Source organism: Brachionichthys hirsutus, chromosome 21 (genome assembly GCF_040956055.1).
Source record: "Brachionichthys hirsutus isolate HB-005 chromosome 21, CSIRO-AGI_Bhir_v1, whole genome shotgun sequence".
NCBI classification, from domain to species: Eukaryota; Metazoa; Chordata; class Actinopteri; order Lophiiformes; family Brachionichthyidae; genus Brachionichthys; species Brachionichthys hirsutus.
In genome coordinates this window covers 343,467-363,817 of record NC_090917.1, presented here as the reverse complement: position 1 = coordinate 363,817, position 20,351 = coordinate 343,467, and the positions used below count along the sequence as shown (strand labels likewise).

Below are 20,351 nucleotides of genomic sequence, written 5' to 3'. Positions count from 1 at the left end.
AAGCGGATCAATATGAATATTTCAACCTTCCTTTGGATCTGGACTGCCGAAGGCCGGCTGACCATGAATCATTTACTCGTGGCGGAGGAACGCCATCTGGAGTCTCCAGCAGACATTGTCGTTTATTCAACTCAAAGAATGGTTTGCGTTCGAGTGACTGAATGCAAAGAGATATTTATTCTTGAACGAAACGCAGTAATAAATAATTCTCTAAAGCACACGTTTACATTATCATGGCTTCATTTTAAAAACATGCTTCAACGTTAAATAACGACACTGTGATTAATGAATAATGAATTATTCAGCTAAAGACGCGAATGTGGCGAGCTACGGAAGCCCGGCCGGCACAGGAGCAAGAAGCTAACGCTGGGGACAATGGCGGCGGGGCCTGGTGTTTCTCTGCAGACGGGTAGCCCTGCCAGGGAACCGTCTCTCTCCGCTCAGCAAGGAGGGAATCCGGCCCGCGGAGAGCGACTCAAACCCGAGGAGGCGACAGGTGAGAACGGGACCCGCGTTTTAGTTTTATTCTCCGTCGTTGCTAAGGCTAGCCAACAGCTAACAGCTAACAACAGCTAACAGCTAACAGCTAACGATAGCTGCCAATTTAGCCGACTGCGTACCGCTAACAGAGATTATCGCCGATTACCTCTAGACTCATTTAAATTGCATTTTCGTAACAATCAAACGTGAAACTCTAACATTCTATCTAATAAATATATTCATCATCATCAAACACGTCGTTCTGGATATTTTTACTGGTAAAGTAGCTGCTATTCCTGACAAACAATTAATGTTAGCAGCTAGCTTACAACTTAAAAACAAACAAACAAACGGTAACGTCAGGAATGTATTTCTACGTATTTCCTGAACGCATTTATTTACGAATTTACACAACATTGACCCGCTAGCTTAAAGTTCATATTTAATGGAAGTTTGATATATGAGCTATGTAGCTTTAGCACTGTAGTAGCTACGCAGATCTGCATCTGAATGTTGTTTTGACAGAGTAGTACCGGTATGTGGTGACACTGATCAGGATAGACATGCGAGTTTGTCATACACCTTTCAGGTTACACTTTGTTATGCATGTGCTGAATGGCAACATGAAGACACAGAATTGTTTTGAGACCTTGAAGCTTACATTTTGAGGCATGCATGTTTTTATTGTATTTTTTCAGAGGAAGAGAAGCAGAGCCGCATGGCTGCCTTGCTGGAGAGGCTTCATGCCAAACACAACGCGTCCCGGCCGTGGCAGGAAACGTGCAAGGTTGTGCGTCAGGCTATGGTGAGACGGAGACGCCCGAGGGGAAAATACGATTATTGTTTTAACAGACTCCATGCGCCTCATATTTTGTGTGCAGTTCTCAACTGATGAGGCAGAATTGAACCAAAACCTGGCAGGACAGGAGAGATAGCTGCACAGCATGTTTGCTAGCACAAACCGCTAATGGTAGCTTCTAAAATCATTTCATTGTGTGTCTGATGGACACCTTTGTTGAATCACACTGACTAAACCAACAGTGTCAGAGCGCTGCATCCTCAGTGTGCGGTTTCACATCAATGCTGGCGAGACACAGGTGCGGTGTGTAACAGCTGTGTTTCACGTTTTACAGGGCGAGACAAAGGTGCGGTGTGTAACAGCTGTGTTTCACGTTTTACAGGGCGAGACACAGGTGCGGTGTGTAACAGCTGTGGCGAGCAGAAATCATTCACCTTCCGGGATTCATTATTCATTTAGTAATTAATCTTTTAAAGCACAAAGAAGGTTTTACTTCAAGGACTTGTGTGCTGAGGCGGTGAAATTAAAGTAGCATCAAAAACAAGCTACTGTCTATTCTTCTGTCCTAGGAGAAACGTGGCGTGATGAACGCCGCTGGTCATCAGCTCCTCCTCACCTGCTTGGAGACCCTGCAGAGAGCGCTGAAAGGTGAGACGGGAACACGGGGGAGGGCAGCGCGGAATCTCCTGAGGGGATTCTAAAAGGTCCGGTTCTTCTTTCTCAGTCTCGTCTTTGCCCTCCATGACTGACCGGTTGGAATCCATCGCTCGACAGAATATGTGAGTTCTCTCGCTTCTTGTCTCAATGTGATAATATAGCCAGCTCGAAGCATGTTTGACTCACCTGCGCAGGTGGACCTGTTCTAAATTGAGATGGGTTTCAGGTTGGGTTCTCACCTCAGCCCGTCGGGGACCGAGTGCTACATCACGTCAGACATGTTCTACGTGGAGGTGCAGCTGGACCCCAGCGGCCAGCTGGTAGACGTGAAAGTGGCTCACCATGGAGAGAACCCTACGGTCGGTTTGCGGCGCTGCGCCCCCCCCCCCCCCCCCGCTCCACGGGTCACATTCACAATCCCTAACTTGGTTCTTGTTGCTCACAGAGTTGCCCTGAGCTGATCCGGCACCTGCGGTGAGTACGCCGAGCGGCGCTCGTCTGTGTAATGTGCGATGCAGGTCTTTGTCTGACCCCCCCTTCCCCCCCGCCCCCGCCACTTCACATCAGAGAGAAGAACTTTGAAGAGTTTTCCAAACATCTGAAGGGACTTGTTGAACTGTACAAACTGCCCGGAGACAAGTAAGAAGACTCGTGAATTAAAAGTCAAACATTTGTCTCTGCCTTGTGATGATGTCGCTCGTGAGGAATAGATGAAACGAATGCGCCTCGCCGCCCGTGGGAGGTTAAAGGGCGTGACTGTTTGACTCCGTTTGTGTTCCAGTAAGCTGAAAACCAAGATGTATATCGCTCTGCAGTCTCTGGAGCTGGATCTCACCAAGATGATGCACATGTTCAGGTGCGTTCAGGTGCGTTCAGGTGCGTTCAGGTGCGTTCAGGAAGTCTCCGACATCACAAACAGTCCGGCTCACTTCCAGAAGTCTCCTCTGAACTGATGCTTCACCTGGAAGCCTAAATGCCTTTCCAGCTTCAGAATCAGTCACGTCTTCAGAGGGCGGCTCGCCTGCTTCATCCACAGAAGAAACGGCGCCACCACCTGTCTGTAGTGCTGTCGTGACCACAGTGATTTAATAATTTAATGGTTCATTTAAACTCGGTTTTAGCTCTGTTCTTAGCATGTCGCTAGCGAAGTTCAAATGGTGAACGGCTGGCTGCTAGCTCCGGTAACTACTTTGAACGGATGTGTTTTCTAGGTTAGCAACGAATGCTAACACCGTGGAGACGATTCTCCACGGCACTGTGGGCTTGCTGTCAGCCAGGAGTGGCGGCCATCTTGTTTCCCTTCAGTGCTACGTGTCGCCCTACGACGTGTTTGAGGAGGGTACGGGGGCGCAGCTCACCTTAACGGACGGCAACAGTAGGCACCGGCCGCGGCTGTACGAGCTAACCGCTAGCACTCGACTGGCTGTTGACTGCGCTCCCCCTGTGGCCCCCCCACAGTTCCTCGCTCCCTGGGTGTCAGTGTTTCCGTGACGATCGAGGGCACAGCCGCTGTCTACAAGCTGCCTATCGCTCCGCTCATCACTGGGTCCCACCCAGTTGACAACAAGGGGTAAGAAAGCGTGCCTCGCCCTATCGGGGGGGGGGGGGCGGGGGGGTTAAAGCGGAAACGACTAAAGGAAGGTCAGAATGTCGATGGTCCGTTTTGGGGCTTTTCAGGACTCCCTCCTTCTCCACGGTGACCAACTCCAACTGCGTGGACCTGCCGGCGTGCTTCTTCCTGAAGATGAACCGGCCCATGCCGTTCTCCCTGTCCGTCATCCAGAGGATGGGCGGAGCTACATGTGGGTGTGCCCCTGACCGCTGTCGGGCTCAGATCTCCAGCGTCTGGTCGTGTCCTTTCATCGGTCTCTCTTCCGTACAGCGATCCCGCTGTTTGAGAGCCCCCCCAGCCTCTCGCCGCTCTACCAGCTCATTGTCCAGGGCCGGCTCCAGCTCCTGGAGGAGGGGGGCTCCGCCGGCCTGCCCCCCCACGGCATGCACTTCTACTCTGTGAGCGCACGCCCCGTTGCTCCGTCGTCTTCGGACCGGCTTGTAGCATCACCGCGCCGCTGGCGTTACGCTTTTGCAGGTGTTGCCGGATCAGCTGCACTGCTACTTCCTGAACGGCGACGCCCCCGTGCAGGACGGCCGCTCCCTTCAGGGCGCGCTGGTGTCCAGGATCCCCTTCCGGCACCCGGCCCAGGTGCCGCTGCTGTTGGACATCATCCGGCACCAGGCAGCTTGTAACAACCTGATCGGCAGCTGCGTGAACCGGAGTTCCATCAAAGAAGGTAAGACGCTGGCGTCCGGCCTGCCCTACTCGTCGGAGCGCCGTCCTGTCCGTTAGTGGGGGGGGGCTGAGGCGTCTTTGTCCCCCCAGACAGTGCAGGCCTGCTGCAGTTTGAGGTCTGCCCTCTGACCGACTCCAGTTTCAGCGTCTCTTTCCAGCACCCCGTCAACGAGTCGCTGGTCTGCGGTGAGTTCTGGCGCTCGCGCAGCCCCCGGCAGGTTTTACTCTTATTATAATCACGCCCCCCCCCCTGCAGTCGTCATGGAGGTCGTCGACTCCAGACAGGTGTCCTGCAAGCTGTACAAAGGACAGTCGGACGCGCTGATCTGCACCGACGACTTCATCACCAAGGTGGTCCAGAGGTGAGATCGGTGATGAGACGCTGCAGGTCCAAAGGTGGGCGGCGTCTAATGCTTTCTGCCCCCCCCCCCCCCCTCCTCGTAGGTGCATGTCCATCCCTGTGACCATGCGAGCCATTCGGAGGAAGGCCGAGACCATCCAGGCCGACACGCCGGCCCTCTCTCTCATCGCACAGACGGTGGAAATCATGGTGAAGAACAACCTGCCCCCCTCCGGTAGCCCCGCCTACAACATGGCGGCAGCTGATGGAGCTAACCCCATGGGGCTCACGGGGGGCAGCACACCGACCGGAGGGGGACCCTCTGGGGGACCCAATTATTCAGGTCCAATCACCTCTCTGTTTGGGATCTCCCGGCCGGAGCGGCAAGTCCAGGGAGGCGAGTGCCCGCTTCAAGGTGGGGGGGCGGGGCAGCAGCAGCCCGGTCAGGCACATGCAGACGATTACAACAAAGTCACCCAGAATCCCATTCTGACCAGTCTGTTACAAATAACTGGGAGTGTGGGTTCAAGTCCCAGCTCCCAGAGTGCACCGCCCCCCCACCAGACTCCACCCCAACCTCCTCCCCGGCAAGCAACACCAAGAATCACCCCATGCTGATGAACCTGCTGAAGGACAACCCCACGCAGGACTTCGCTGCGCTCTACGGTTCCAGTCCCTTGGAGCGGCAGAATTCCTCTGGCTCCCCCCGGACGGAGGCCGCTGGCGGTACCTGCCCCGCAGGTAACGCCAAAGGGAAGAAGAAGCGCCCACGCGGGCCGGAGAAGTGCGGCATGCTGCCCGGGGCGCCTGCAGGGGGCGGCGGCTTAGGCCTGAAGTCCCAGCAGGCGGCGGCGATGTCTCAGCACCACCCCGTCACGCACGAGGACGACTTCCACCGGGAGCTCCTCTCGATGGACGTGGACGCGTCCCAGAACTCCATCTTTGATGTGAACCTGACGGGGGACGGCCTGGACACGCCCCACAGCATCACGCCAGCGCCAAGCCAGTGCGGAACGCCGCCCCCCGGCCCCAGCATGCCTTACTCTCAGTCTCAGCAGCACCCGCCGGGCGCCGCCCCCCCCCGGATGGTCCGTCTCTCCAGCTCCGACAGCATCGGTCCAGACATCACAGAGATTCTATCCGACTTGCCGGAGCAGACGGGGAAAGGCGGCTGCGGGAGCCACGGGCAGCACGCCATGGGCGGCGGCGGCGAGGACCTGGGCCCCCTGGGCCCCCTGGGGACCCCCATCCGTGACTCCTCCAGCTCGGGTCAGGGGAGCGCGGTGTTTGACATCTTCGGCACCAACAGCAACGAGAACCCCTTCACCGACGCCGCCGACCTCATCGCTGAGGCGGCGGCCACCGCTGCCACGCCCACCAGTGACTCCTCCTCCACCAACTTCTTCACCGATGCTGCGGATTTCAATCCCGACCTTCTGACCTCCGGCCGCGGCTTCTCCCAGAACTACTTTGATGACTGCTCCCCGAGCGCCGACGGCGACCTGGACCTGGTCAAGGGGTTCGGAGCGAGTAGCCAGCAGAACACGCCGTCAGGAACGCCCCAGAACCCCGCCCCTCACGGGCGGAGCACCCCAGAGCCCTCTCTGAAGGACCCTTTCGATATGGGAATCATTTACGTAGGGAGCTCCGGTGGGGGTAAACCACTTATGGGACCGGCTCCTGATATGGGGGACGCGCACGGCGTGGGGGCCCAGAGCCCCCTCATCATGGGCCTCGGGGGGGTGGGTGGGGACTTTAAAAGTGCAGAACCCAAAGTGAAACAGCAACAGGGACACGCGAGGACCAAGGAGGAGAACGGGGGGGGCAGCTCGACGGAGGGCAAGCAGGTCAAACGCAGCCGGACGCCGTCTAGTGAGGGCAAGCCCAAAGACAAGCCCCCCAAACGCAAGAAACTGGACCCGGAAGGGAAGTCCCCCTCTCACAGCTCCGGGGGGCGACCATACACCCCCCCCAGCGGGGGCTCGGGGTCTGGAGGAAGCATGAGTGGGGGGGGCTCCAAATCTCCTGGCAGCTCCGGACGCTCCCAAACGCCTCCTGGTGGTGCCACGCCTCCAATCCCCAAATTGACTATTCAGATCGTCAAAGGGACGATAACGGGGGGGAAGACGTCGTCCCACAGCGGCTACACCTCCAGTAGCTCCGCCTCCAGCGGCTCCGGAGGAGCAGGAGGAGCCGGCGGCAGCAAAAGCCATCATTCCCACTCCTCTTCCTCGGGGAAGATCAAATCCAAGGACGGCGCCGCGGCTCAGGGCAACAGCTCCAAGCCCGCCGGCGTGGGAGCGGGCAGTGGAGGCGGGCCCCCCCAGTCTAAAGGCACCGCTCAAGGAATGGCTGTGGGCAAGCCGGCTTCTTCCCCAATCACCAAGCATGGCCTGTCGGGGCCGGGGGGGGCGGGGGTAAGATGAAGCCCCTGGGGGGCAAACCTTCTGGGTCCCTCATGAAGCCCAACATCTCCCCGTCTCACTCTCGCTCCGGCAGCGGCGCCGACAAACTCTCCTCCCCCCTGAAGATGCAGCAGTCCCAGGTTCCAGGAACACCCCCGTCCTCGAAGGCCAAGTCGCCCATGGGCACCGGGGGGGCCAAGTCGTCTTCCGGTGGCAGCATGGGCTCCCAGAAGCCGGTGGGCGGGGCTTCGTCATCTGGTTCCGCATCTTCATCCTCATCCAGCTCCTCTTCATCCGGCTCCATGACCTTCTCGGGAGGCTCCCAGTCTCAATACGGGGTTGGTGGAGGGGGGGGAGGCTCAGGCGGAGGAAGTGGGGGCAGCGGTGGTGGTGGGGGGGCGGGGCAGAACAATGCAAATAATCCCAACGCTAAAGGGAAGTCCCCCAGCCGGAACAAGAAGCCGTCTCTGACAGCAGTCATAGACAAGCTGAAGAGTGTGGGTGGGGGGGGGGTGGGGGAGGACGGGTGTGAGGTGGGCCCCCCAGCGGGTGCAACTGGCTCAGGACCGGCCCCCGGTAGCAGTGGCCCCGGAAACGTTCCCAGCAGCGGGCCCTCAAACATGGCGCCTTCCAAGCACGCGTCCTCCTCCCAAAGTGGGGAGTATAAACGGGACAAGTCCGACAAAGAGGCCAAGGCCAAGGTGTCCGTGTCAGGGGGGGCCGGCTCGGATAAAAAGCTGATGGACCCGAAGCCTGGGGGGGGGGTCGCTTCCGCCGGTTTGGCCAAAATTATCATCAGCAAGCCGGACGGTGGCTCGCCCAGCATCAAGGCCAAGGTGAGCCTCCAGAAAGCGGGGGAGGGGGCCGACGCCATGCGCCCCCAGATGTCCAGCCTCAAGGCGTCGCCCCTCTTCAGCGGCTCGACTCCCAAACACGACCGCTCCTCCCCCAGCCACAGCCGCTCCCCCCCGGGCTTCAACCACGACAGCGAGAGCGAGTCCGGGGGCAGCTCGGTGGCCGAGAAGTCCCACCAGAACAGCCCCAGCTCGGACGACGACCACGGCGTCCGGCCGCTGCCCCCCCAGGACTACATGAGCTCGGGGGACAAGCACAAGAAGCACAAGAAGGAGAAGAAGAAGCAGAAGGAGCGGGAGCGAGACCGGGAACGGGAACGGGAAAAAGACAAGAAGAAGGCGTCCATGTCCCTGGGGCCGTCCTCGCACCCCATCAAAGCGGACTGCTGGTCCAGGTCGCCCATCTCGGCGTCCGACTCTTTGTCCATGTTGGGCTCGGAGCGCCCGTCCCGGCCCAGTCCCATGTGCATGAGGAACGAGGACGACGACCTCATGGACTCGGCCCTCACTGGCAACCTTTAGTTTTATCCTGGCGTTCTCGGCACGCCTTTGAACTGGGTCCGAGGAGGGTTCATCATCGAACCGGAACCAGACGTGGGCCGGTGCCTCGTGGCCCAGATACAGATCTGAGTTTTTATACATTTTAAACTAAATCAAGACATGATGATGACGGTGATATACCAGAGGGAACCTTTTACTCTTAGTTTGGAATAAATATTTCACTTCTGGGAGTGGCTTCTGTTTGACCTGTTTTTTATATTTACTAATGGCAAAATCATGTCCAATGATCAACCGGTAATTAGTGGAAGCTGAATCTCATTGGCTGTAGGGCAGCGTGTGGAGGATCTTTAGTTGGCGTGATCTGGTTAATGTTGAAAACATCAACCTGCATCAATATTAATGTTCAGCTAAGAACAGCTGAAGTAATGCAATCATCTGGACACGTCACTTCCTGTTATGTATTTTTGGGGGTGCAGTAGCTCAGCTCCAACGCTAGGGGGCAGCAGAGCTCGGGCTGTTACATGGAAAGACTCGGAACCAGTTCCTCCGAACATGATGGCCGAGTCAGACACGAGGACAGAACTACGCGGCGCAGTAAACAAGAATAAACTAGCTCTTCAGTTCTGTCCATGAATACTTGATGTTTATGGACGTCTGCACGAAGTTACTTTATTACTTTAAAACCAGAGCTACAAGATGCTTTACAGTCAGAACACAGCGAACCCGGTTCGGCCTCGCTGTTTCCTTAGAAACGGCATCAAAGATCTGCTGCAAACACCGAACGAATCCAGGCGGAGGGAAAGTGGGGCGTGGGTTCCACCCGGAGCCGAATCACGGGGTGAAGAACCTTCAAAGAGACGATCAGGAGTTAGTGGGTTAACGTGGGGCCCACATCAAAGCCAAACGTAGCAGGACCTCCTAGTGAGGGCAAGCCAAAAGAAAAGCCCCCCCCCCAACGCAAAAAACTGGACCCAGAAGGGAAGTCCACCTCTCATAGCCCCCCCAGAGCTACATGAGCTCGGGGGCGAAGCACAAGAAGAAGAAGCGGGAGAGAGACCGGGAACGGGACAAAGAGAAGAACAAGTCGTCCACGCCCCTTAAAGTGAACATAAACCAGTTCTCCTGCTGCCCGATAGAACCCGCTGAGAGGAGAGGAGGAGCTGTCCTCGGTTCTGAGAGGAGGAGGAGCTGTCCTCGGTGCTGAGAAGAGGAGGAGCTGTCCTCGGTGCTGATAGGAGAGGAGAGGAGGAGCTGTCCTCGGTGCTGAGAGGAGAGAAGGTGCTGTCCTCGGTGCTGAGAGGAGAGGAGAGAAGGAGCTGTCCTCGGTGCTGATAGGAGAGGAGAGGAGGAGCTGTCCTCGGTGCTGAGAGGAGAGAAGGTGCTGTCCTCGGTGCTGAGAGGAGAGGAGAGAAGGAGCTGTCCTCGGTGCTGATAGGAGAGGAGAGGAGGAGCTGTCCTCGGTGCTGAGAGGAGAGGAGAGAAGGTGCTGTCCTCGGTGCTGAGAGGAGAGGAGAGAAGGAGCTGTCCTCGGTGCTGATAGGAGAGGAGAGGAGGAGCTGTCCTCGGTGCTGAGAGGAGGAGAGGAGGAGCTGTCCTCGGTGCTGAGAGGAGAGGAGAGGAGGAGCTGTCCTCGGTGCTGATAGGAGAGGAGAGGAGGAGCTGTCCTCGGTGCTGAGAGGAGGAGGAGCTGTCCTCGGTGCTGATAGGAGAGGAGAGAAGGAGCTGTCCTCGGTGCTGAGAGGAGAGGAGAGGAGGAGCTGTCCTCGGTGCTGAGAGGAGAGGAGGAGCTGTCCTCGGTGCTGAGAGGAGAGGAGGTGCTGTCCTCGGTGCTGAGAGGAGGAGGAGCTGTCCTCGGTGCTGAGAGGAGGAGAGGAGGAGCTGTCCTCGGTGCTGAGAGGAGAGGAGGAGCTGTCCTCGGTGCTGAGGAGAGGAGGAGCTGTCCTCGGTGCTGAGGAGAGGAGGAGCTGTCCTCGGTGCTGAGAGGAGGAGCTGCTCCCTCACGGCTCACCAGATGCAGCAGAAACAGCTGGAGCTGCATGGAGTTCTAGTTTAATAATGGAGATGACCGGAGGCATTATTGATCGTTCAGTGCAATAACAATGATTCTAATAACTTCCTTAAAGTCACCCAGAATGCTTTGCAGGAAGGACGTGTTTCTGAGAGACTTCTCCACCAGCTGAGGATGAGGAGGACGGGACGAAGGCTTCATTTATGACTCCCATTTTGAAATCAATATTAATTAATCCCCTATGTAACGATACATAAAGATTATTGACTCTTGCACCGCCTACTTCTCCTTGGTAATCGAGTCTCAGCCAATCCGGACGTGATCCACGGATCCGGGGAATCTTGGACCAATCAGCACGAGCCCTGCACTTCACAGAGAAATCAAAGTTGTTGAACGAGCGCGAGCCGCTGAGGAGAGGCGCCAGGCGGCGGAGCTGAGCGGACGCACTGGAGTCGAGCTCCGCGTGAGCGGCTGGACCGAGCCCGGCGGGCTGACGGAGATGAGCGAACCTCAGAACCGGGAGCTCCACCGGCCACCGGCCGCCGAGCCCCAGCCGGAGTCAAGGTAACGGCGACTCGTTTAATCACCAGGGACGAGCCGGTCAGCAAGTTGCTGAAGTTTTACAGCCAGCAGCAGCTGGGAGGCTTAGAGACCGTTACAGAGACCGTTATATAGAGACCGTTACAGAGACCGTTATATAGAGACCGTTACGGAGACCGTTATATAGAGACCGTTACAGAGACCGTTATATAGAGACCGTTACGGAGACCGTATATAGAGACCGTTACAGAGACCGTTATATAGAGACCGTTACGGAGACGTTATATAGAGACCGTTACAGAGACCGTTATATAGAGACCGTTACAGAGACCGTTATATAGAGACCGTTACAGAGACCGTTATATAGAGACCGTTACAGAGACCGTTATATAGAGACCGTTACAGAGACCGTTATATAGAGACCGTTACAGAGACCGTTATATAGAGACCGTTACAGAGACCGTTATATAGAGACCGTTACAGAGACCGTTATAGAGAGACCGTTACAGAGACGTTACAGAAACCGTTATATAGAGTCCAATGTCAGCTGCGATAGGCTCCTCCCACAGCGACCCTGAAATCCTTTTTTTCTTTCTTCAGCTGCAGCGGCTCAAACGCTCTCTGTCCTTCAAATCCGGAACGCGCAGGAAAAGTATGGACCAGCGCAGTAACGGCGAATCCCGCCCACCATCTGTAGTCACCGCCACACTGCCACGCCCACCGTCTCCTCCCCCCGTGGCCTCTGAGCGCTCCCCACCTATCAGTCCCAAGCCCTCGCTGACCTCACACTCGCCTCCGTCAGTCCTTCGCTGTCCCTGACGTCTCGGTTAACGTCTCCGGCGGCGCCGGGACACCGTTCGAGCCCCACCGATTCCAGGAGCACGTCTTCCGTCGGCCCGCCAGCTGCCAGCGGTGCAAACACCTGATCCCAGGTAGGCCAGCGGTGCCTCGCAGGTGAGGCTCCGCTGGACTATCAGCTCCTTCCTTGTTTGCCATCTTGCAGGAGGCTCCAAGCAGGGGCTGCGGTGTAAAGCCTGTAAGGTGGGGGCCCACCTCTGGTGCTCATCAGAGCTCTCCCAGCAGCCCTGCACCGGCAAGGTAAGACCAGGCTCCGCCCCCCTTCATCAGGCCACAGGTGGAAGCTACACCTGTCCAGGTGAACGTCACTCACCTGCTCAAACACCGGATCGTCTCAGAGGGTGATCTGTGCAAAGAGGCTGTAAGGATTCATGAATTAAGCCAATCAGAGCTCGCCCAGGTGTGTCTCACCTGCAGCCTGAGCAACACGGACAGACACCAATCGATCGTGTTCCAAGCATAGATGATCTGTTCTATTTCCGGCGCTCTGAAAACGAGATCAAAGCCACGCAGAGTTCAATGAAACGCTTCTATTTCAGGAACACTCGGCTCCTAACTTTAGCTCCAGACTGCTGAGTCACGAAGCAGACGAGGGGCGTGGCCTCTGATGAGGTGGTCTAGTTAGCGTAGCGTAGCATAAACCCTCGTCAGCTCACTCAGCAGGAATGGTTACTTCAGGATCGGTCTTTCACCTGGTCCTGGATCAGTTCTGGTCAGGTGACTTGAATCATAATTGATCGGAGGTGTCACCGATCAGCTGATCACCACCAGCAGCGTCTGGGTGATCGTGTGTCTGCTGATTGGAGGACAGGTGGAGCTGGATGAAGGTCACAGGATGCTGGAGGGTCATCAGGACCAGGTGGGATAGAACCAGAACCACACGGGTAGAACCTTCAGTCAGGATCTAAGCTCCTCCCCCTCCTCCTCCCTGTCTGGCAGAGAGGAGCGTTCAAGAGGACCATCATCTCCGCTGATGCTCTGGGCGTGGTCAGAGAGGCTCCGGCTGCCCAGGGTGAGTGATGGCGGCGCCGGAGCGGACCGGCGTGACCCGGGGATGACCGATGGCGCTGTGTGGGACCTCGGCCGCGATGGCTGACGCCTCTTTGTTCCCTCCTGACTGTGCAGAGGCAGATAACGGCGCTGTTGACCCGGTGTACCGGGCGCTGCGCTACGGGACGGCGCTGGCTCAGATCGGTCGGACCAGCTTCGGCAGTATTTCAGAGTCTCCGTGTCACCAGGTATAAAACACGCGGACAGACGGGGACGGGGACGGGGACGGGGACGGGGACGTGCTGAAATGGTTTCTGTGTTTGCAGGCAGACAGACGTCAGGACAAACGAGAAAACCAGCCAATCGAAGAGCAGCACATCCCAGGAAGTAAGTCCAGTCAGGAGATGGCTCCGCCCCCTGACAGGAGCGTGAAACGACAAGCCGAGATAAACGCCGCTGCAGACGTGTCACCTGTCTCCAGTCCCAGGAGAGCCAATCACGTCGTCGGGGTTCCTGCAGTGACCCGACCTCTCTGCGCACCCCCCCCCCCTCCTCTTCCTCAGTGCTCACCCCTCCAGGAAGCGAGAAGGCTGATTCAGAAGACTGGGTCAGCCTGAAGGTGTGTCGGCCGCTGAACCTGGTGACCCCGTCAGAGCCCCCACCGTCCCTACCTGCAGCGCTAACCTCTGCGCCTCTTTGTCAGACTCCAAAGAGAGTCGAGCTTCACGTGGCGCTCTACAAGTTCCTGCCTCAGGAGAAGAACGACCTGGAGCTGAGGTCAGGCCGGGGCACGCACACGCACACACACACACACACACACACACTAGTGACACAGAGAGACACACGCACACACACACTAGTGACACAGAGAAACACACACACACACACACACACTAGTGACACAGAGAAACACACACACACACACACTAGTGACACAGAGACACACACACACACTAGTGACACAGAGAGACACACACACACACACACACACACACACACACTAGTGACACAGAGAGACACACACACACACACACACACACTAGTGACACAGAGAGACACACACACACACACACACACACTAGTGACACAGAGAGACACACACACACACACACACTAGTGACACAGAGAAACACACACACACACACACACACACTAGTGACACAGAGAGAGACACACACACACACACACACTAGTGACACAGAGAGACACACACACACACACACACTAGTGACACAGAGAGAGACACACACACGCACACACACACACACACTAGTGACACAGAGAGACACACACACACACACACTAGTGACACAGAGAAACACACACACACACACACACTAGTGACACAGAGAGACACACACACACGCACACACACACACACACTAGTGACACAGAGAGACACACACACACGCACACACACTAGTGACACAGAGAAACACACACACACACACACACTAGTGACACAGAGAGACACACACACACGCACACACTAGTGACACAGAGAGACACACACACACGCACACACACACACTAGTGACACAGAGACACACACACACACACACACACACACACACTAGTGACACAGAGAGACACACACACACGCACACACACACACACTAGTGACACAGAGAGACACACACACACGCACACACACACACACACTAGTGACACAGAGACACACACACACACACACACACACACACTAGTGACACAGAGACACACACACACACACTAGTGACACAGAGACACACACACACACACACACACACACACACACACACACACACACACACTGGATGCTGGCCGGCTGCCTTTGCTTTCTTGATGCTAAGCTAAGTAGCTTCTGGCTGTAGCTTCCTGTTTTGCTTGAGACGTGAGTTCTGATGCGGTTCCTTGTTGTCCCCCCAGGCCCGGGGACAGAGTCCAGGTCACAGACGACTCCAACGAGGACTGGTGGAAGGTACCGGTACCTCGACGCACCGTCAGTTTCACTAAATGATCAGGATTGTCTGCGGGATCATTTCTAGATATTTGTATTTGCTCATCCTAACAAAGAGCCTCCCTGAAGGTGTTTGATGATGAGGAAGATGAAGATCAGACCTTAGAGGGAGGCTAGCTTCTGCTAATGTTGCTAATTAGGAAGCATTTCATTCTCTGTTGACTTCAGATTGTGTTACTGCATAGAGGAGAAACGTAATGTGCCATCTGGTTCCCATGGTAACCAGACTGGGTGTGTGTGTTGACCAGGGGAGGAGCAGAAACAAGGTGGGACTATTCCCAGCCAACTTCGTGCAGCGGATCCGTCCCGGTGAGCAGGTGTGGAAGGTCACTGCTGGTTTCCACGGCAACCGAGACAAAGGCCAGATGAGTGTGAAGGAAGCGCAGGTGAACTCACACACACACCTGGTGTGCTGAGGTGGGCGTGGCCATGCGCTCATGGCTCCTCCTCCTCGCTCTGTAGATCTGTGTGGGGAAACCCGAGGAGACCGACGGCTTGGTCCGGCTGAGCAGCGGGAGGAGGAGCGGCGCCGTTCCGGTGGCGTTCCTGCAGGAGATGTGATGAAGAAGCGATGGAGGAACCCTCAGGGGCGTTTACACCTCACTGACCCCGCCCACCTCGCCTCCAGAAGGGCATCCCTGACTGCCGTTTCCATGGAAACGGGAGAGGACTACCTGTCTGTGATGTCACAGACCTCCTCACCAATCTGTCAGGTCGTGTTAGCGCTCTGTGGTCGTCGGCTGATCCTGATTGGTCAGGTGATCTGGGCCGATTTATAATCGTAATAATGAGTCATCAATAATCCTGTAAGGTGTGACGCACCGATGAACGATGAGTCTTCGCTGTGTGACGCATGCAGCTCTGATTCCAGCCCCCCCCCCCGACCGTGACCCATGTGACCCCCTCCTCACCCCCACGCTGATGGATGGACTGAACTGTGCTGATGTTGTTTGGGGGGGGGGGGGGGGGCTGCTCTGACTGATTATTCGATGCTGACAAACCGCCTTCGTTTAGCAATAACTGTAAATACTCTAGTATTTGTACGTAGTCTCATAAAGGTACTGTAAATACTCTAGTATTTGTACGTAGTCTCATAAAGGTACTGTAAATACTCTAGTATTTGTACGTAGTCTCATAAAGGTACTGTAAATACTCTAGTATTTGTACGTAGTCTCATAAAGGTACTGTAAATACTCTAGTATTTGTACGTAGTCTCATAAAGGTACTGTAAATACTCTAGTATTTGTACGTAGTCTCATAAAGGTACTGTAAATACTCTAGTATTTGTACGTAGTCTCATAAAGGTACTGTAAATACTCTAGTATTTGTACGTAGTCTCATAAAGGTACTGTAAATACTCTAGTATTTGTACGTAGTCTCATAAAGGTACTGTAAATACTCTTATAGGCTGGCAGATAGCCGTTAGACCCTGTTAGCATTTAGCCCTGTTAGCACGTCTTCAAATACTATGCACAAGAGATCTACTCACTGTTCTCTGTCGGCTACCTGATGGCTACCTGACGGCTACCTGACGGCTAACCTGACGGCTACCTGACGGCTCACCTGACGGCTACCTGACGGCTCACCTGACGGCTCACCTGACGGCTACCTGACGGCTACCTGACGGCTAACCTGACGGCTACCTGACGGCTACCTGACGGCTCACCTGACGGCTCACCTGACGGCTACCTGACGGCTACCTGACGGCTAACCTGACGGCTACCTGACGGCTACCTGACGGCTACCTGGCTAGCTGTACATCGCTCCTCACCGTTCTCAATAAAGTCAGATCAGCTGTCCCGTTGTGATGTTTCAGGCCTTCGTCCCGCGTTAGCCTGCCGAGCTAACACTGAAGCTCTGCACCCCCCCCCCAATCTCTCATTTATACGTTTTCTTTCCAGTCTGTTCATTTGTTTCCAGTTTTTCAGAACCGACGTTCCGGCGCTTTGCCGCCATCTGCCGGACAGCTTGAGAACGACAGGCTGCTTCTCTCCGTCCTGTGAGCAGGTATCCAGTACCCCAGGTGAGAACAAACAGGTATGAAGCTCCTTTTGTACAAATGACGTGTTTAAAATAATCAGAACGATCAAAGCTTTCAGGATTTCGTTTTAATTGTGTTGATGAATTCCACAGATATAAGCTGCGCGGAAAGTGTGATGTCATCTGCTGCAATCAGCGGCTATACGAATGCTTTTTGTCATTCCTGACTCCAACCTGTATTTAAGTTCAAAGGATAGATATTTATATGCAGGTATAATTTAATATTCCGTCAAACTGAGTGAATTGGTTTACCCCCCCCCCCATCAGACCTTAGTGGTATGCTCCGTAATGATGTACTGTCACGATCTGACCACTAGATGGCATCTTAACTGTGTGTGAGAATCCGTTCTGTCTTTGGGACGCAGGGTGTCGGTGCTGCCATCTCCTGGCGGCTGGCGGAACTACACCGCTGTCTGCTGTACCGAAGCGCGAGCCCTCCTCCCGCCGTCACCTTCCCGTCAGCCGTCGGCGGAGCTTCGAGCTTCCGGACGGGAGGATATAAGGACCCCCCCCCGGCCGCCCGAGCCCCGTCGAGGACCCCGTCTCCGAGCTATGAGGAGCGCAGCGGTCACGGTGAGTGTTCCCCGGCTCGAGCCCGGCTAAGCCGCTAGCGCTAGCTACATTCCCGGTGCAGCAGCGGTGACACGGAGCCACAATGGCTGATGCTAGAGGACGGACGCCGGGCTCGTCTCGGCTCTTACCGGGGTGGCGCGAGCGGCACCGGTAACAGAAGCGGCACCGGTTCGGAACAAGTTCCCCTCCAGAGCGAGGCGTTCTAACCGGGAACGACGGCCGGGGCAGACGTGATGCCGGCGGGATGCGCCATTGTTGTCTGACCGGCTCGTCCCCCCCCTCCCCCCGGGATTCTGTGATGATGTTCAGAGACTCATCCAGGGAACTTTAAAAACGTGTTTTTATTTCTGAATATTCCGTTTCATCGTTGGGGCTAAAGTGAATCTTTGATTTCTCTTCCCTTTATCAGAAAACTTCCTCAGAAGAGCACAAGCCCCGCCCGGCCCGGCGGCCCCATTCATTAAATCAAAGCCTCGTCCGGATCCCGGCAGGACGCGTGTCCCGGCAGGACGTCTGTCCACGTCCCCCGTGGTTTCTGGGGTCCTGCTGAACGCACAACGTCCGCCCCCGTTCCTCCCTCCAGCGACGACCCCCCCCCCCCCCCCCCCATCAGGTGGGCTTCTCCCGGTCGTTGACCCCGTCAGGCGGGCTTCTCCCGGTCGTTGACCCCGTCGTAACCGTGCCTCTTCATCCGTGGGCAGAGCCTTCGTCATCGTCATCACTCTGGTGAAGCAGGAATTTCCATTATGATCTCGTTTGTTGTTCATAAACAGCTGATTTGTAGCATTTATTTATCTACAGAGGTGGGCGGAGCTTAAGTCAGCACCTGTTTGTTCTTTTATAGTTACTCGATACTAACCCATAGACCGGCTCATTCCTCCAGCGCGGAATTAAATCACAGGTTCAGGACGTCGGCCAATCAGGCGCCCGCGTCATTGGTCTACCTGTACCTGCCCCCGTCATTGGTCTACCTGTGCCCGCCCCCGTCATTGGTCTACCTGTACCTGCCCCCGTCATTGGTCTACCTGTACCTGCCCGCGTCATTGGTCTACCTGTACCTGCCCGCGTCATTGGTCTACCTGTGCCCGCCCGCGTCATTGGTCTACCTGTACCTGCCCGCGTCATTGGTCTACCTGTGCCCGCCCTGCTCTCTGATGCACCAATCACACGCTGCACGTCAGCCGATATGATGGGACCAAGCCCCGCGGGTCCCAGCGGTCCCGGCGGTCCCAGCGGTCCCTCTGTCTCATTCAGCCGCCGACAATGAGCAGATGGGCGGAGCCAACCAGGGCGGGGTCGTGTCACGGTGTTTATTGTTGCTGTCGGGGTTTGGGTTGCACACCTGCTCATTAGCTCGTAGAACACACCTGTGCTGTGTGGCGCTGCTCACATGACCTGTGTGTATAACAGATGGGCGGATCCAGATTTCATGCGTCTTGATTGATTGATCGATTGATTGACGACACGTCCTTGTGTCCTCACAGCGTTCCAGCTAGCTGCGTGACCATGGAGGCGTCCGACGGCCTGTTGCTGCAGGTCAACAACGGCGAGCAGTGGTGCAACCGCTGGAAGCGCCCCAACGACGACTCGGTACGTCTCCACGCCGTCAAAACGCGCCAAACGAGTCGTAGCCGTTAAACGAGTCGTAGCCGTTAAACGAGTCGTAGCCGTTAAACGAGCCGTAGCCGCTGCGTTGGCGTGTCGTAGCCGTTAAACGTGCCGTTGGCGTTGGCGTGCCTAACCCTGGCGCTCCGTGCCGTGTGTCCGTAGGAGCGCAGCACCAGCCCGTCTGTCCTGCGCTGCGTCACCAGCACCTGGAAGGAAGGCCTGCTGAACAGGAAGAGGCCCTTCGTGGGGCGCTGCTGTCACTCCTGCACGCCGCAGAGCTGGGTAAAGTCACCGCCGGCCGCCCGGCTCCACCCCCACCTGTTAGTGGGCCGTCTCACGTTTACAAACCGCCGCTCCTTGTCTTCCTCCTCGTGGTCCAGGAGAGGCTGTTCAACGCCAGCATTCCGTCTCTGGGGCTGCGTAACGTCATCTACATCAACGAGACCCACACCAGGTACGCAAAGACCCCCTGATCAAGACCAGGGCCTCGAGGTCACACCCGGGTCACAGACGCGCTAAATGAAAGCTGAGTAGCGTTAGCGTTAGCCCCGCCCCCACGCAGCCCAGCCGGTCGCGTGACGTCAGACCCGGGTTTGGAGGCAGCTCTCTCTGGTGCTTTGAGCTGGTCCGTCGTCTGATCCCTGATCAGTTTGTGTTCCATAAATCTGTTGGTGCAGACAGAGGGGCTGGCTAGCTCGCAGGCTAAGCTACGTGCTGTTTGTCCTGGAGCGGGACGTCAACAAGGACATGTTCACCAGAAACCTGCTGGACAACGTGCTCAACAGCAGCAGGTGACCCGGCGTCCCCCCTGAAGAGAGAGAGGCGGGTCGGCGTCCGGGGGGGGCGTGACTTCATGCCTTCGTCGTTGCAGGGTGGAGGGTGCGATCCTGGCGGTGGCCACGGAGGTGGGGGCGGAGGTGGGGGCGGCCCAGGTGCAGAAGGTGAAGCAGAAGGCCAGGGTCTTCCTCCAGCAGATGGTGGCCAGTATTTCACCAGCCTTCATCAGGTACACCAGAGTCTTCCTCAGACCCGGGGTCAGCTACGGTAACGTCTCTGTCCCCGCTGACCCGGGGTCAGCTACGGTAACGTCTCTGTCCCCGCTGACCCGGGGTCAGCTACGGTAACGTCTCTGTCCCCGCTGACCCGGGGTCAGCTACGGTAACGTCTCTGTCCTCAGGCTGCCGGTTGTCCCCGCTGACCCGGGGTCAGCTACGGTAACGTCTCTGTCCCCGCTGACCTGGGGTCAGCTACGGTAACGTCTCTGTCCTCAGGCTGCCGGTTGTCCCCGCTGACCCGGGGTCAGCTACGGTAACGTCTCTGTCCCCGCTGACCCGGGGTCAGCTACGGTAACGTCTCTGTCCTCAGGCTGCCGGTTGTCCCCGCTGACCCGGGGTCAGCTACGGTAACGT

At 56.5% G+C, this 20,351-nt stretch overlaps 2 protein-coding genes and 1 pseudogene across 2 annotated transcripts in view; all 3 read left to right on the top strand.

Moving 5' to 3' along the window:
• Nucleotides 1-363: 363 nt before the first annotated feature.
• Nucleotides 364-8,562, top strand: med1 (mediator complex subunit 1). The gene is given in 18 exon segments (XM_068754371.1): nucleotides 364-496; nucleotides 1,179-1,285; nucleotides 1,849-1,927; nucleotides 2,004-2,058; nucleotides 2,163-2,295; nucleotides 2,382-2,410; nucleotides 2,504-2,575; nucleotides 2,718-2,792; nucleotides 3,148-3,311; nucleotides 3,395-3,506; nucleotides 3,614-3,738; nucleotides 3,819-3,946; nucleotides 4,026-4,227; nucleotides 4,317-4,412; nucleotides 4,483-4,588; nucleotides 4,671-5,134; nucleotides 5,137-6,966; nucleotides 6,969-8,562. Coding segments are annotated over 18 exon segments (5,277 nt in total). The 5' UTR covers nucleotides 364-375; the 3' UTR covers nucleotides 8,348-8,562.
• Nucleotides 8,563-9,338: 776 nt separating this feature from the next.
• On the top strand, nucleotides 9,339-15,282 carry LOC137910355 (SH3 and cysteine-rich domain-containing protein 2-like; annotated as a pseudogene).
• A 3,558-nt stretch (nucleotides 15,283-18,840) lies between these two features.
• Nucleotides 18,841-20,351, top strand: part of LOC137910168 (glycerol-3-phosphate acyltransferase 1, mitochondrial-like) — a 2,797-nt gene continuing 1,286 nt past the window's right edge. The window contains exons 1-5 of the mRNA XM_068754599.1: nucleotides 18,841-18,924; nucleotides 19,105-19,224; nucleotides 19,323-19,396; nucleotides 19,620-19,733; nucleotides 19,814-19,948. Coding sequence (XP_068610700.1) covers nucleotides 18,841-18,924; nucleotides 19,105-19,224; nucleotides 19,323-19,396; nucleotides 19,620-19,733; nucleotides 19,814-19,948 — 527 coding nt within the window. The remainder of the gene's footprint in view (nucleotides 18,925-19,104; nucleotides 19,225-19,322; nucleotides 19,397-19,619; nucleotides 19,734-19,813; nucleotides 19,949-20,351) is intronic.